The sequence below is a fragment of the Dromiciops gliroides genome, chromosome 1 (genome assembly GCF_019393635.1).
Source record: "Dromiciops gliroides isolate mDroGli1 chromosome 1, mDroGli1.pri, whole genome shotgun sequence".
NCBI lineage: Eukaryota > Metazoa > Chordata > Mammalia > Microbiotheria > Microbiotheriidae > Dromiciops > Dromiciops gliroides.
Window position 1 is genome coordinate 599,688,261 of NC_057861.1, and position 15,565 is coordinate 599,703,825.

Here is a 15,565-nt window from a genome sequence, read left to right on the forward strand (position 1 = left end):
ATATACATTAAAGGTTGTTGTGATGATCAAATGAGATAATGGATGTAAAGTAGTTTGAAACTATAAATATTAGTTATTACATAATAATATCAACAACAATAATGACTAATAAGTATTTGTTATCTTTGGTTTTCTCCAAGAGTCCTTTAAGTGAGAAGGCAAGGGGATATCCGCAGAGCAGACAGCTCTATGGACCAAGAGATGTAACCCCAAGCCCAAGTTCTTAAGGTATCTTTTGCCTGACATCTATTGCTATAGGGACCTTGGGTAGGGCAGGGGACCTGGGTCCTGACATATGAGAGCACTGGGCCTCATTTTATAAAAGAGGACTAGATTCCTAGGCTGGGGGTTCTTGGTCTATCAAGTATGTAAGATCAGGACATCAGGGTTGGGATATCATTTGGTCAAAGGAAAGGGTTTGGAATGGAAGATCAAGCTATAAGGGTTTGGGCTAAGAGACCAGGCTGTTAGTATTTATGGGTTGACAGTGGGGGATGAAAGTTCAGGTAAAGGAGTAGGGGGCCAGGTTGTAAGCTTGGAGGCCCAATTGTCAGGGAGTAGGAGACAAGAATGGGAGGTTACACTATCAGAGAATGATTGAAGGTCAAAATCTGGGGACCAAATTTACTCACACAGTCACACTTTGGTCTGGGCAATGGTCCCCAAAGGTGCCCCCCTGCTCCTTGAAGATGATGAGGTTCCAGACAGCCAGGACCGTGTCCTCAGGGACATGGAAGTGGAAGAGCTCAGTGCTGGCAAAGGAGCGGAAAGGACTCAGCTTTCGAGGTGAGCAGGTGGAGTAATCAGTCAGGAAGAGGCCCCCTAAGGGGAGATTAAGGGGTAGGGGGAGAGAAAAGAGAGAGAGAGAGAGAGAGAGAGAGAGAGAGAGAGAGAGAGAGAGAGAGAATGTGTAACATCTCAAATGATAACACCCAAATCCCATCATTATGGTAACTTCCAACAGGCCCCCCTAGGGGTAGAGAGAAATGAAAGTTGAAGGAAACTCTGGCTCTGAAAATAGGTTGTGAGCCCTAAATCTTCCAAAGTTACCCCAGTATCTCAGAAGTAATCCCAGTGAGCCCCTTAACAAGACAACAAAGGACAAGGTCAAGGACTAGAAGGTGCTATAACAGTTATTTCCCAAATCCCTCCACAGTAACCAAAATAGACCTTTCCCCAACTGCAGTCACATGCTAGTAGAAGCTGTATCCTACTAAGACCTCTAACAATAATCCCAAAAGGCCACCTGTGGAAATGGGGAGTGGGGGAAGGGAGAGAGGGAGGAATAAAGAAAGAGAGGGAAGGAGGGAGAAAGGGAAGGAGAGGAGAGAGAGAAACTGGGAGATGCTATAGCAATAATAATAACAACAACAATAAAAGCTAACATTTATACAGTGCTTACTATAGGCCAGGCACTGTGCTAAGCATTTTACAATTACTATCTCATTTGGGAGGAGGGATACCTTGGGAGGTAGGCGCTATTATCATCTCCGTTTTACAGAGGGGGAAACAGAAGCAGAGAGAGAGGTTGTGTCAGGCCTGGGTTACAGAGCTAGTAAGCATCTGAGGTCAAACTGGAACTCAAGTCTTCCTGATTCCCAGTGCCCAGTGCTCTATCCATTGTGCCACCTAGCTGCCCAAGAACAATTGCCACAATGACTAATAATTGTCCCATATCTTTTGTTTTCTTACCACCAAGAGTCCTATAAGTGACCCAGAAACCTTCCATTGTGATTCAACAAACTCTCTACAATGGCTCCACCAAAAGAGGGCCCTTAGACAGAGAGAGAATCACAGAGTTTCAGAGTTAACAGAAACTTCCGTGGCCATGTAGTTCAATCCGCACATGAAAGAATTCCTTCTAAAACACACCAAACAAGTACTAGTCAAGCTTCTACTTGAAGCCCCCCAATGAGGAGTGGACCCTCTTCCTACTGAAGCAGACCATTCCACTTGTGGAGAGACCTTAGCATTAAAAAGCTCCCACTTGCATCACACCTAAATTTGGGTTTTTTGCAACTTATACCCATTCCTTCTAGTTCTGGATTCTGAAGATTAACTATTCCCTCCTCCATATTACATCCTTTCATGTGCTTGAAGGCAGCTTTCATATCTCCTCGGAGCCTGACACTGAGAAAGTCTCAGTTACCCAAGAAAATTGTTCTGTATGATGTTAAGAAATGCTAAGACAGACACAAAAAGTATGGTGTTTCCCCCGAAACATAAAGGAATCCCATTTGAGTCTGCCATGCACCCAAAGACTCATTACAAGTGCTCGTGAGCTCTCTGTGACATTACTGAGCCTACTTTAAGAAGAAAAAAGAGTGGATAACCCAAGAAAAGGGGTACAGGACATCTAGGTCTGGGAATGAAGGATAATTGGGTAAGATTAGCTCTCAAAAGAAAAACTAAGAGATGAGTTAGTAAAAGAGTTAAGGGAGGAGCCAAAGTAGTAGCTAGCTATTTTAGGACTTCAAACAATTCATTTGAGGATTAGGGGAGGCAGAGATCCCAGAATACCATGAGGTCACCACTACTGGAGAGACTACAGAGGAGGTGAGTACTCAGTGACCCAAGAAGCTCAAGTGACTTCCTATTTTAACTAATTACTCTCACTAACTAGCCATCAAACTCAGTTGTTAACTATATTGCAAAAACAGTGCCCTCTAAATTGTAGTACCCTGGGGCCAAAAGCTCTTATAACCTTACTCTAGTTGTGGCTCTGGAAGGTAGTAAAGAAAATTATTCCTAACTTCACTAACATTCTGGTAAAAAAACAGACATAGCTTGTATTCTAAGCGTCCAAAATGGCATAGAGGTAAGAGTATTGGACTTGAAAACAGGAGATACCTAAATCTCACCCAACTTGGATACTTGCTAGTTTTGTGACCTTGCAACCTCATTTAATAACTCCCATGAGTCTTAATTTTCTCATTGGTAACATGAAGACACTTCATATAGTACTTACCTCACAGGGTTGTTGTGACAATGAAATGAGAAAATATATTTAAAGCACTTTGCAAGGGCTCTATAAACAACAGCTTTTAAGATCTTGTAACTTTCCTCATGTCTGTTATTTTTACCTCCGGTCCAGCTCCCTGTGGTTATAAGTAATAAAAGTCCTGAGAAAATTTCAAAAGACCTGTGAGATTATTCAGGAAGAGGAGGGATGGGAGAAGTTAGGAGCCTATGGCCCATTCTGCCAGAAATCAGAGGAGAGAAGACCCCTGGCGAGATAAAATAGGTGGATCACAGGACAGGAGGAAGCAGGTCAGTACTTGTGGCCCTGAAGAAAACACTAGAGTTTCAAGAGATCACTGTGACTTCAGGTGACACTTCATGCTCCCTCACCATATCCAACCAGTTGCCAAGTCTCCACATCTTCCAAATCTATCCCCTTTTTTTTTACTCAAATGGCCACCACCATAGTACTCATTATCTATCTATACAGCTTGACTATCTCAATTAGCCTGCTAATTAATTGGTCTCCCTGCCTCAAGGCTCTTTTCCCCTACCAATCTATCCTCCACACAGTTTGCCAAAGTGATATTCCCAAAACACAGATCTGACCTTGTCATTCCATAGCTCGAAAAGCTCAAGTGGCTCCCTATTGCCTCTAGGGAAAAATAGAAAAATACAAACTCATGTTTAGCACTCAAAGCCATTCACAGTCTGACTCCAGCCTACCTTTCCAGGTTTATTATACTCGGTTCCCCCCACCCTCCATGAATTTGCACAGATTGTCGTCATGGCCAGAATGAACTCACTTCTCATCTTTGCCTCTCAGAATTCCTGGTTTCCTTCAAAATGAAACTCAAATGCCACTTCCTAATATGATGCCTTTCCTGATCCGCCCCCCCCCCAGCTGCTAATTATTGAACTTTGTATATGCTATGGATTTATCTATGTGTACATGTTGCTTCCCCCAGGTGAATGAGCAGAGACTGTCTTGCTTTTACATTTGCATTCCTCGCCTCCTGTAAAGTGTCTGGCATCTAGTAAGAGCTTGATTGTTTATTGTTTGATAGATTGATAGCAACAGATGATTGTACTGCCCATGGAGACCCAGAGAACATGTTGAAACTATAACTAATGTAGAGAGAGGCAAGCAACTGGGACTCTGGGTATTTAAAGACGCAACTAGGGAAGTTTTATGGGAGGAGCTCCAAGATGGAGGAGACCCCTAAATACCAGGGAACTCCAGAGGGAAACTCTTGGGGGATATTTGACAAAGAAGGTCAAAGAGATGAGAAGCCCAGTTATCCAACTGAAGCTGGGGATATTAAGGATGACGGGGACTACTCAGTGACAGCAGCCAGAACCAGCCCTGGATAAGCCCCAAGGATAACTTGTGAAATGCAAAACCTCAGGCAACAGCAGGCCCTGTGTTGGCGAAAGCAGAGAAGCAGGAGGAGGAAGGTCCAAGGGCTCAAGTAAGAAGATCCCAGGAGGGTAGCTTTGAACTAAGTACTGAAGAACAGATAGATGTACCCAGGCTGAGGAGTATCAGAACCTCAACTCACGAATCAATCAACAAGTGTATAATAAGCACTTGCTATATGTACTAGGTGCATAGTAGTATACGTGCTACCATAGTAGGCCCTCAGGATCCAGATCAAAATGAAACCATCCCCATCCTCAAAATATATCCATATATAAATATAGACAAAACATACCCAGGACAGAAGAGGATTGCACTAGCAGCTAGGGGACCAGGAAAGGTTTCTTATAAACAGAAGCACCAGAACTGAGCTTTGAAGTATATGAAGGTTTCTAAAACAAGGAAAGGAGGAGGGAGTGTGTGCAAAGGGTGCAGCCTCTACAAAGGAACAGAGATGGGAGATGGAGTGTCAGGAGTTAATCATAGCTCTGGGAGAAAAAAGAGGATAAGGTAATCTAACAAGCAGAGCTACAGAGGGAATTTAAGCTTAAGACCCAGCTTAACTGCAAGAAAAATGGGAACAATCAAGACAAAGGATGCCCCTGAATAAGGAGACCATAACATGCCCCACGGGCAGCTAGGTGGCACAGTGGATAAAGTACCAAGCCTGGAGGCAGGAAGACTCATCTGCCTGAGTTCAAATATAGCCTCAAATACTTACTAGCTGTGTGACCCTGGGCAAGTCACTTTACCCTGTTTGTCTCAGTTTCTTCATAAGTAAAATGGCATGGAGGAGGAAATGGCAAACCATTTCAACTTCATTATCAAGAAAAACCCAAATGAGGTCATGAGGATTCAGAAACAACTGAAAAATGACTCAACAACAACAGCAGATATGCCCCATATCTACTTATGTTCCTTTGACAGGCAACAGAGTAGCAGAAAATCTCTCAGAAATTATTTAATATGTGCCTTTTCTAATAAGTCCCAAATATGAGTACATCCCAGAGGTCCTCTATTCTCCACAGTTGCCCACATGCCAGGGCATTGCAACAGAAGAAATGTCAGACCTCTTTTTCCAGAAAGAAGTGCCTCCTGGGAAAACTTTAAAATAGCAGCCTATATGAGGTCTTCACAAGGATCAAATTTAACCAGGAATATTTCTGGACCAAACTATGCACTATAACCTGAGACGAATCAGTCTTTCATCACTATGGTATTAAGAGATTTGGCAGTCAAACAGTGCCAAGCAATTAAGGTAAATGCTATGGAAAAAGACCTCGACATGATAGCCCTTGACATACTATATCTTCTCTCTTGGGAGATCTGACAATTAGTAATTGAGCAGAAGCACCAGACTGTCTTTCATGCAGAAAGCAAGTGAGCCTGACCTTCCAAGAGAGATAAGAGAAGATGGGCCTGACCAACAGGAAAGAAAGGAAGATTTACTTGGCAAAGAGCCAGTAATCCCCATTGTGAAAACTGGAAAGAAGAAAAAAAATTGAGATCAAACGGGACATGTGTGGTATGGATGCAGGAAACTAAGACATTTTTAATTCAAGTACCCTAGAAAGACCAGAGTCAGTAATATGGAGCTCAAATTTTCCCCAGTGCTTGAAAATGTGGATGCTATAAAAGAAGAAAAAGAGAATGGGGGGCCTTGTGTCAGAACCAGAGCCCAGATTTGTGGTAGAATGGAAGAGGAGCTCAAGTCAGCACCACGGCTTGGAAAGAAACATAGCTAGTCATAGGGGGGAGCACTGCATTGCCTAGCCATTATTAGCTTAAGAGTGGAAGAAGAACAGTGACTGCTGTTGGTGGGTATTAATCAGGCCAAATGCTATTGCAGAGCCTTTTGGTAGATATGATTGTTGGTGGGCTCAAGATTCAGATCCAAGTAAACCTATCGTCTTATAAGAAGAACATGGCTGTATTGTTTAGTACGCTCCCCTGATATGGACACATTTCCGTCTGGGGAGCTGTGTGTTGCAATGACATTTTCCAGAATCCAAGGTCTGTAATGGTGATGATGGTGGTAATGATGGCAATGATAATGGTAGTGATGACGACAATGATGATGGGGGGTGGTGAAGATAATGGTGATGATGATATAGTGCTTACTGTGCACCAGGCACCGTGCTAGGTGCTTTACAATTATTTCATTTGATCCTCACAACAGCCTTGCAAGGTAAATGTTATTATTATCCTCATTTTAGAGGTGAAGAAACTAAGGGAAACAAGTTAAATGACTTGGCCAGGGTCACACAACTAATAAGTATCTGTGTCTAGATTTGAACTCAGATCTTCCTGACTCCAAGCCCAGTACTCTAACCACTGCTCCACCTACCTGCCCCAAATACTCACCTCATGTATGTTTCAGGACATAATATCTTTTCACTTATTTTTGGTAGTGGGGTAATGTCATTTATTTACTAATGCAACCCCTACTCTTTTATATGTATAAGTAGTATCCCCAATTAAAATGTAACTTCCTCAAGGGCACTTTGTCTTAATTGCAGCAGTGCTTAGGGCAGGGCCTGTAACATAATAGGAGTTTAATAAATGCTTGTTGATTGTTGTATTGCTTTGACAATATCCTTCCCAGAATCCCTCATCAATACTACAGATAGGAGTACTAGATTTGGATTCAGAGGACCTTCTGCTACTTACTATTCCTGTTACCTTAGACAATTCATTTCTCTGTGCCTCAGTTTCTTCACCTGTAAAAGAAGTGATTTGGACTAGTTGATCTCAAAGGTCCCTTCCAGGGCTAAATCTATGCTCCTATAATTGTTTAATGAAGACTAGAATCACCTCTTCCACATCCTTGGCACCCACTGCTGTACCTCTCCCCCATGAGACTCTGCACACCGTCACTCCTTGAAATGAAGTTCAAAACCTTCACACTATCATTTAACAGCTGGGCCAATTCAAGGCTTATTTCATCTAAGGATTGTGGGGTTCACTCTCCCCCAATCCCATTAACTAAGAACTCTTAAATTAGGCACTCAAAAAGCCAGGACCAGGAGAGGAGTCATGGAGTGGTGATTCTTGCCTGATTTTTCTGGTCCTACCCTGTAACATGTACCTCCCTGCCACAGAAGTCTTTTTAACAGTTATTGTTCAGTTGTGTTCAATTCTTCATAATCTCATTTGGGGGGTTTCTTGGCAAAGATACTGGAGTGGTTTGTCATTTTACAAATGAGGAGACTGAGGCAAACGGGGTTCAGTGACTTGCCCAGGGTCACACAGCTAGTTTGTGTATGAGGTCAGATTTGAACCCACATCTTCCTGACTCTAGGCCTAGTGCTTTATCCACTGCTCCACCTAGCTTCCCCACAAGCCTTAAAGCAGAATAAAGGGAGAGCATGGGTTTCTTAGGAAAATTTTCCTTCTGGGAGGTCAAAATGATTGGGGGTGGCGGGGCAGGGGGAGAGGAAGTTTTCTTCTGTTTGTTTTATAGGGCCTGGAATTTCATTGATGTAGAGAACTTCCTTTGAGGAAAATCCCTCTACCAAGACAGGTCAGCACCTTTATAGTGTCAGAGAGTTAGTTAGGGCAACATTTCCACAGTGCGAAGCACCCTGAATATGTCCCTAATGATGCCAGTGGTGGTCAGGAGGATGAGCTTGCCACCTTGGTAGTATTCGAATCAGTGGAGGTAGGGATGAGATAGACAGAGATTCAAAAATCTTAAGAAAATTAAGTGGGCTGAGTAAATGGTAAACAAAATGGCAGTGTTTACCCTAGTCCACTTCTAAATGGTTTTCAGGAAAAATAGACTTGATTCTCCTTAGGAGATATATAGAAAAGATAATCAGCACCTGGTTGTTGTTTTTTTCACCTTTGTTGCATCCTTCAGTTCAATTTAGCACTGATCAAGGGCCTAACTATGTAGATGGCACTGTAGTAGACATTAGGGATACCTGTTCCTTGTCCTTTGGGATCTTACAGTCTACTAGGGGGCATACAATATGTCCACTAATAAGTTAAAAACTAACTAGGATGCCATATGGTCACCAGCAATTCAAAGTGTTTGGGAAGACTTGGGAAAGGAAAAATTCTCTTAGATTTGGGATGGGGACAGGGTCAGAAAGGGCATCACAGAAGAGGCACTTGATTTGGACCTCAAAGGAGCAGAAAGCTTGCCAAAGGTAGAGAGGAGGTCTGTGTCAATTTCAGACACAGGTGACAACTGAGTGAATGAATGAAGGCAAAAGATGGTTAGATAAATGTAGACGATGAGGAGAGAAAAAAGTGATGCTTGAATCATTAGGAGGTTAGTGCTGTGGACCATGCCCCTGGTAAACAAGGGCCTCTATAAGGCAATGGTAGTGAGAAGAGAAAGGAGAGGAAAGGTATGAGAATTTTTGCAGCGGGAAAATAAACAATAATTATTTGGATATAGGAAAATCACAGAACCTCAGAGTTGGAAGGGACTTCAGAGGTCACGCAGTCCTATAATAACAATAGCTAACATTTTTATAGTACTTTATAAATATTATCTCATTTTATCATCACAATAATCCTGTGAGGTAAATGCTATTATTAAAAGTGACTTCTTTGGAGTCACGCAGTTCATAGGTGTCAGAGGAAGGATGTGAGCTGAGGTCGTCTTGACTCCGGATCCGGCACTCTATCTACTTTGATGCCTAGCTGACTTCAACTGGTTCCTAAATTAAAAAATTTTGATAACATAAAGAAAAAATGGCTAGATAAGATGAAGGAATTGTTGGTAGCCCAGTCTGGCTAAAATGGAGAATTCATAAAAGGGAGTCTTCTTAATCCTCTCAGATTTATACATCTTAAGGTTTACAAATGTGAATTGAATAGAGATGTAGGTTGGTCCTTGAAAAGTAGAGAACAAAATATACACCAAGGGGTCTGTAATTAATCTTATAAGCTATTAATAAGGAGCCGCTAAAGATATTTGTGTGTGGTCAGACATGTGCATTAGTAAGATTACTTCTTGTGTGATGGATGGAGAGGGAAGACCTTGAAAGCAGGGGAGCTGTAACGACAATCCAGGCTAGATGGGGTTATAGTTTCAAATAGGGTGGAGGTTAGTGAAGAGGAGGGGATGGATGCAAGAGATGCTTTGGAAATAGAACCAATAGGACTTGACAACAAATTAGATATGGAGAAGCAAGGAAAGAAACAAGCATTTATTAAGTGCCTGCTATGTGCTAAGTGCTTTACAATTTATCTCATTTGCTTCTCACAACCACCCTGGGAGGTAGATGCTATATTATGCCCAGGAAAATGGGGAAACTTAATAGCCAATAAGCATGAGTAGTTAGTCTATCCCTGGCTGAGGAAGAGACTTACACACTATTGCTCTCCTCGTTCCTTCACCCTCTTCCCTCTTTTCCTTGCTTCTTTCATTCTTCCCCAACACAGTTGTAAGCATTGGAAACCCAACTGCTCCAAATGATTCTCTATCCCTCTCCCCTTCCCCTGATGCCTCTCTCCCTGCCTACTCATCTACTGCATGACATTGGGCCCCATAAAGCTGCCTCTGCTTGGATAAACAGTCAGCTTTGGAAGAGAAGTCTCTTTGGGTATAGATGAGAAGTGGAGTGTAACAGAGAACCAAGTACTTACTCTCTAGAGAGGAGATATTGGTCCAGAGTTCCCCTCCTACATACCACCCAATCTTAGCAGTGCTTTCCAGCTTCAGAGATTGGGGAGGTGGGGTAGGGGTGAGGTGGAAGAGGCAGAGCTAATCAACTTTGCTCTGAGTTCCTTTTCTCTAAAGAGCTTGGGGGCAGGGAAGCAGGCTTGCCCTGGAAGACTAGCAGTGAGACAGATCAGCCTCCCTTACACTTTAGTTCCTTTTGGGGGAGGAGGCAATTGGGGCTAAGTGACTTGCCCAGGGTCACACAGTTAGTGTCAAGTGTCTGAGGTGGGATTTGAACTCAGGTCCTCCTGAATCCAGGGCTGGTGTTTTATCCACTGAGCCACCTAGCTGCCCCCACCTCCCTTGCATTTTAAGAGGTATCTTACAATGGTGCCCTACTGTTTGCATGGTAGGAAACTAATGTTACTATTTCTGCTGCTGTAGAGACCAGCAATAGGAACATGTAAGAATATGATTACAAGTTGCACCCAAGTTTTACACAAGAAAGAAGAAGTCAGTAAAGTGAGGCCAGTATTGAAACCTATATGGTATCAGGGATATGCTAGAAAATGTGTGCCAACATCAGTGTGTATTTAAAATTCATCTGTATTATTGATATCTTCTCCAACATTTTCTTAAATCTAGACAATGAACAAAACAATAAATCAAGACCTGATTTGTAGCATTTGCTGACTTTTGAGGCATAAATGCTGACACTGAAAATTTAATCTCATGACAGGGTCCAGCTGGCTCAACAAAACCCCGCTTCTCACCCATGTATCATATGGCCTAGACCTGGGAAAAGAACAATAGGGGATCATCACTGCCCACTCTTTCTCACTGTCACCCAAGTCTTGACACTTCACTTTCATTCTGTATCTACTAAATCAACAGTAGCACTAACATCTGTAACTTCTCAAGGTCCTCTATCCCCAGGACTCTGCAAGGTAAAGAGTTTCCTCCGCTTCTCATCATTTTCCCCTGGAATGATAGCTGCAGGCTCAATGTGAGACAACAAAAATGGTCTTCTTTTATTGAGTGGAATGGGATTTAGAACAAGAGAGTTGAGAGTACTACTATACTCTACCCTGATCATTCTCTACCCACCAGATAACTGAGCAGTCTCTCTTCACCCATAAGGCCTATAAGATAAATGCCATCACAATACCAGGGAAACTATTTATATAGTCTTTATTGTTTTTCAAAGCACTTTATATGCCTTATCTCATCTGAGTCACCCATCAACTCTGTGATAGAATAAGTAATAGCATTCTGAGTTTACAGATGGGACTCAAAGAAATTGAGGGTCTTGTCAATGGTCAGGCAGCTAATAAAGTAGTGGATCCATCTTCTGACTCCAGTTGAATACTATTTCCACTTTCTTACTATAGATATCTTATATACACATCCTCCCTTATCAGAGGTAAATTCCACCACACCAAGGTCATTGAAAGAAAAGCTCTCACACACCACAGTCTGTGTTATATCCAGATGTTCATATTATCATAGCAAGATGATAATGAATGCATTCATATAAAGACTGCCCTATCCTGAATAAGTCCCATTGTAACACCAAGATAAGGATAACAGCTGAGTTTTCTGTACAGAATCAACAATGTCCAGGGTAAGTCACATTACCAAAACAAAAAGCAACAAATTTCCATGTAAACCCCATCATAACACTAATGCCATGAATATGTATTATATGGGAAAATGGGAATGGTGTAGTATAACGGATAGAGCGAGCGCTAGAACTGGAGTCAAGAAGGCATGTGTTCCAATTTCCCTTCTGATACTTACTTATGTCACCATTTGGTAAGCCACTTAAGCTCTCTCAGTCTCAGTTTCCTGGTCTGTAGAATGGAAATAATAACTTTACAAGGTTCTTGTTGAGGCTCAAATGAGGTAATGAGTTAAAGTGCTTTACAAATGGTCAGGCATTGTAACAGTCAATTATTTTGATCATCATCATCAATTTATTAAATGCGGTTTAGTTATTTTATAAGTTTGACCTTGTATAAGCACACACCATACACAGAAAGACATAGATGTGGTATGTGATCTTCAGGGCAAACAAAAACAGCACAGATGATCCCATACATACCAAAATACCCACAATCGCACTTCTGTGGTAACAAATAACTGAAGATAATGCGAGTGTCCATCCTTTTGGGGATGGTTTGTGGTATGTGAAGATGATGGAATTTTATTGTGTACTAGTAAGAAATAACATATTAATTTGGAGGTAAGTGGGAAGGTTTGTGGAAACTGATAAATAGCATAAAATAAAGGGATGCAGGAGAACAACACATGCGATGTTACAATGATGTAAATGAAAGAATTACTAAAAGGAATGGATAACAAAACCTCCCCTCCCTTCTCTCCACAGAGAAACAAAGGACAAGGGCAGAATCTGCCTACATTTTCAGACATGGTCACTATATCATTTGGGAGTTTGGCTTAACTTTTTAAATTTGGTACAAGGAAGAGTTCAAGATTAGGAGACAATGGGAAAAAGATAAATCCGGTAATGACTGAAATAAAAACAAAAGGCATCAATAACATTTATTTTTATAAATAAGGACTATTGTAACACCCAGCTCACAGTAATGAAAACATTTCCAAATACCCAATAAAAATGTGCTTATTATACACAGCCTGCAGTATCTCTTACAACCCCCAAACTATGGTAATGAATGTACTCACATAATGGCCTGCATGAGCCAGGGTGAGTCCCACTCATTACAAACCAAAGGCCAGGATCATAAATGTGGAAAGGGTGACCTCAGAGTAAAAATGTCCAATTTCCTCATTTGGCTTATGAAATTCATCTCATTACTTTTTAGTCATATCAATTACATGTACACAAAAGCCCACAAAAAGATGTGCAAATGGTCCATGGAATCCCAGATAAATCCTATGATAATAAGAAGAGCAAGATAATGAAAAGATTTTGAAAGTCATGAAGACATGTAAATTCACACTGATGACCTCATTACCCAAGGTAAGTCCCACTTACAACATCCAGGTCACAGTAAGAAATATATTCACATGGCTTGTGTTAGGTCAAAATGTCAAGGACATGTGATTTCCTCCACACAGGGATTCCTTGGCCAAGCTGCAATCCTTCTACAATTTACAGTCTTGGACAATTGCCTGAGGCACAGGAGGCAAAGTGACTTGTGTAGATCACCCAGTTAGTCAGGGGGTGGAGGTGGGAGAGGGATTTGAACTCAAGTCTCCTTCATGTCAAGTCTGGTGTTCCATCCATTTAGACATGCTACTTCTTGTGGCCTGAGTCAGTTTTCCAAGGAGGAATTTCATTATGAAACTAAGGTCATTACAAAGCATATTTTCACATATATGACCTCTGTTTTGTACAATATATTCCATTACTCCGCTTAGGCCACGAAAATGAGTATACACATCTTCATGTGTTATAAAAATTCTCATCACAACACCAATGTCACTAAAATGAAATTTCTTTCCTTAATTTATAATCACATGCCACATATGCACACATACACATATAAGTGCATGTATATGACCTATAATATCCAGATTAAGAGCACAACATTCTCCTTAAATCTTAAATTCTCCAGGCTAGCCATTCCTAATTCCTGAAATCATTCCTAGTCAGACATAGGCCTGGTGGCTCTCTTCTAAGGATGAACCACCTTGTCACTATTTTTCTTACAACACACCCTGTTGGGTTCATGCCTTCCAACCTGGGGACAAGATAGATCTAACCTAGAGAATATGATGCATTATTAAAATGTGGTTGCCAGAATTGTATATGCTAACCCAAGTTTGATCTAAAAGAACAACAGAACCATCATCATCTCCCTTGTTCTGAACATGACACTTCCATTAATCCAACCTAAAGACTCATCAGTTGTTTTGATTTCCATGTCCTACTATACATAAAATAAATCAGGGTCAGAGATGTTGCAAAAATCATAAAATCTCAACAGTTGGAAGGAACCTCAGAAGCCATTTAATCTAACCTATACCTGAAGAGTAATTCTTCCCATAACAAAAAATTATCCATCCTTTGTCTGGAGACCTCCAGTAAGAGGGAAAATTCACTACCTGTCAGGATAGCCCATTCTGATTTGAGATAAATATAATCATTAAAAAGTTTTTCCTTGTACTGAGTCAAATTCTGTCTCTCTGAAACTTCCACACATCGCTCCTCAGTCTATCCCCTAGAGCCACATAGAATATAGATAATCTCTCTTCCATTTGACAGGCCATCAAATTCTTGAAAGTAGCTATCAAAGTCTCCCTAAGTCTTTTCTTCTCCATTCTAAACATCTCCGGTTCTTTTAACCAATCCTCAAGTGGCATGGTTTTCATTTTCCTCACTATCCTGGTTATCTTCACCTATACCATCACCTTCAATTTGAATAATGTGCCAATAAATCCATTTCCTTTCCTTCATTTGAGAGGCAATGTGGTATACCACATTTTTCTACTTTCTACAAAGCAAATAGGAAAAAATACTTGCTTTGCAGTCAAAGAATATAGGTTCAGTCAGTTAATAAACATTAAGCTTTTGCTATGCACCAGGCACCCATGCTAAGGGGTGGGGATATAAATACAAAAAGAGAAAAACTGTGCTTGCCCTCAAGGATCTTACAGTCTAATGGGGAAAGACAACACGCAAAAAGAAATTGAAAAAGGGGGAGGGAGAAGGGAAGGTACCTGGATATGGAGGCATGATGGAGAAATACAAAAGAGTACAGCCAAAGAGGGGGGAGGGCGGAGAGAAATGTTAGTTGACTTGGGTAGCCTTTTAAAAAAAAAAAGCTCCAGGGGGCAGCTAGGTGGTGCAGTGGATAGAGCACTGACCCTGGAGTCAGGAGGACCTGAGTTCAAATATGGCCTCAGACACTTAATACTAGCTGTGTGACTCTGGGCAAGTCACTCAACCCCAATTGCCTCACACAAATAAATAAATAAATACATAAATAAATAGATAGATAGATAGATAGATAGATAAATAGATAGATAAATAAATAAATAAACTCCTCTGTTTTTGGAAGAAGGTCTCTGCTCTGACCGCCAACCAGAGAGGCAGAAGGTACTAATGTGAGTACTGACCTTGATATGGTCTTGTAAGATGATAAGATGTCTAGAGACATGATGGAGAAGGCCAAAAGAGTGCTGCCAGGTAGGAAATGAAGAGGTTCAAATCCCACCTGGGCCACTTCCTACCCATGGAACATCGGGTCAGTCACTTAACCATGCTAGGTCCCAGTTTTCTCATCTATAAAATGAGAGGGTTGGACTGGATGATTTCAAAGGTTCCTTCTAGTTCTAAATCTGTGGTCTAGAAATGATACAGTTCTATAGTCAGGTACCAAGGCTTTTATCAAGAAGGGTTAAATACTTGGAGATGATCCTGTATCTGTGAATGAAAGGATTGTTTCCTAGTGATCAGTCCTAATATATCCATGAAATTTCTCCTTTAATTTGGTAACAGCTTTTTTGAGTGCCACTTACAAGCCTTAGTTTGAAAGTCTCCTTGTTCTATTTCAATTTCATATTGAGGCTGTCTA

General features: G+C 41.3%; 1 protein-coding gene across 7 annotated transcripts in view; it reads right to left on the bottom strand.

Moving 5' to 3' along the window:
- TMEM8B (transmembrane protein 8B) overlaps positions 1-15,565 on the bottom strand; it is a 76,442-nt gene that overhangs the window by 52,931 nt on the left and 7,946 nt on the right. For 4 of the 7 annotated variants that reach the window (XM_043978942.1, XM_043978941.1, XM_043978943.1 and 1 more), the window contains exon 2: positions 633-822. The exons of 2 other annotated variants lie outside the window; for them this stretch is intronic. In XM_043978942.1, coding sequence (XP_043834877.1) covers positions 633-822 — 190 coding nt within the window. The remainder of the gene's footprint in view (positions 1-632; positions 823-15,565) is intronic. One more of the 7 variants, XM_043978946.1, reaches the window with a different exon arrangement.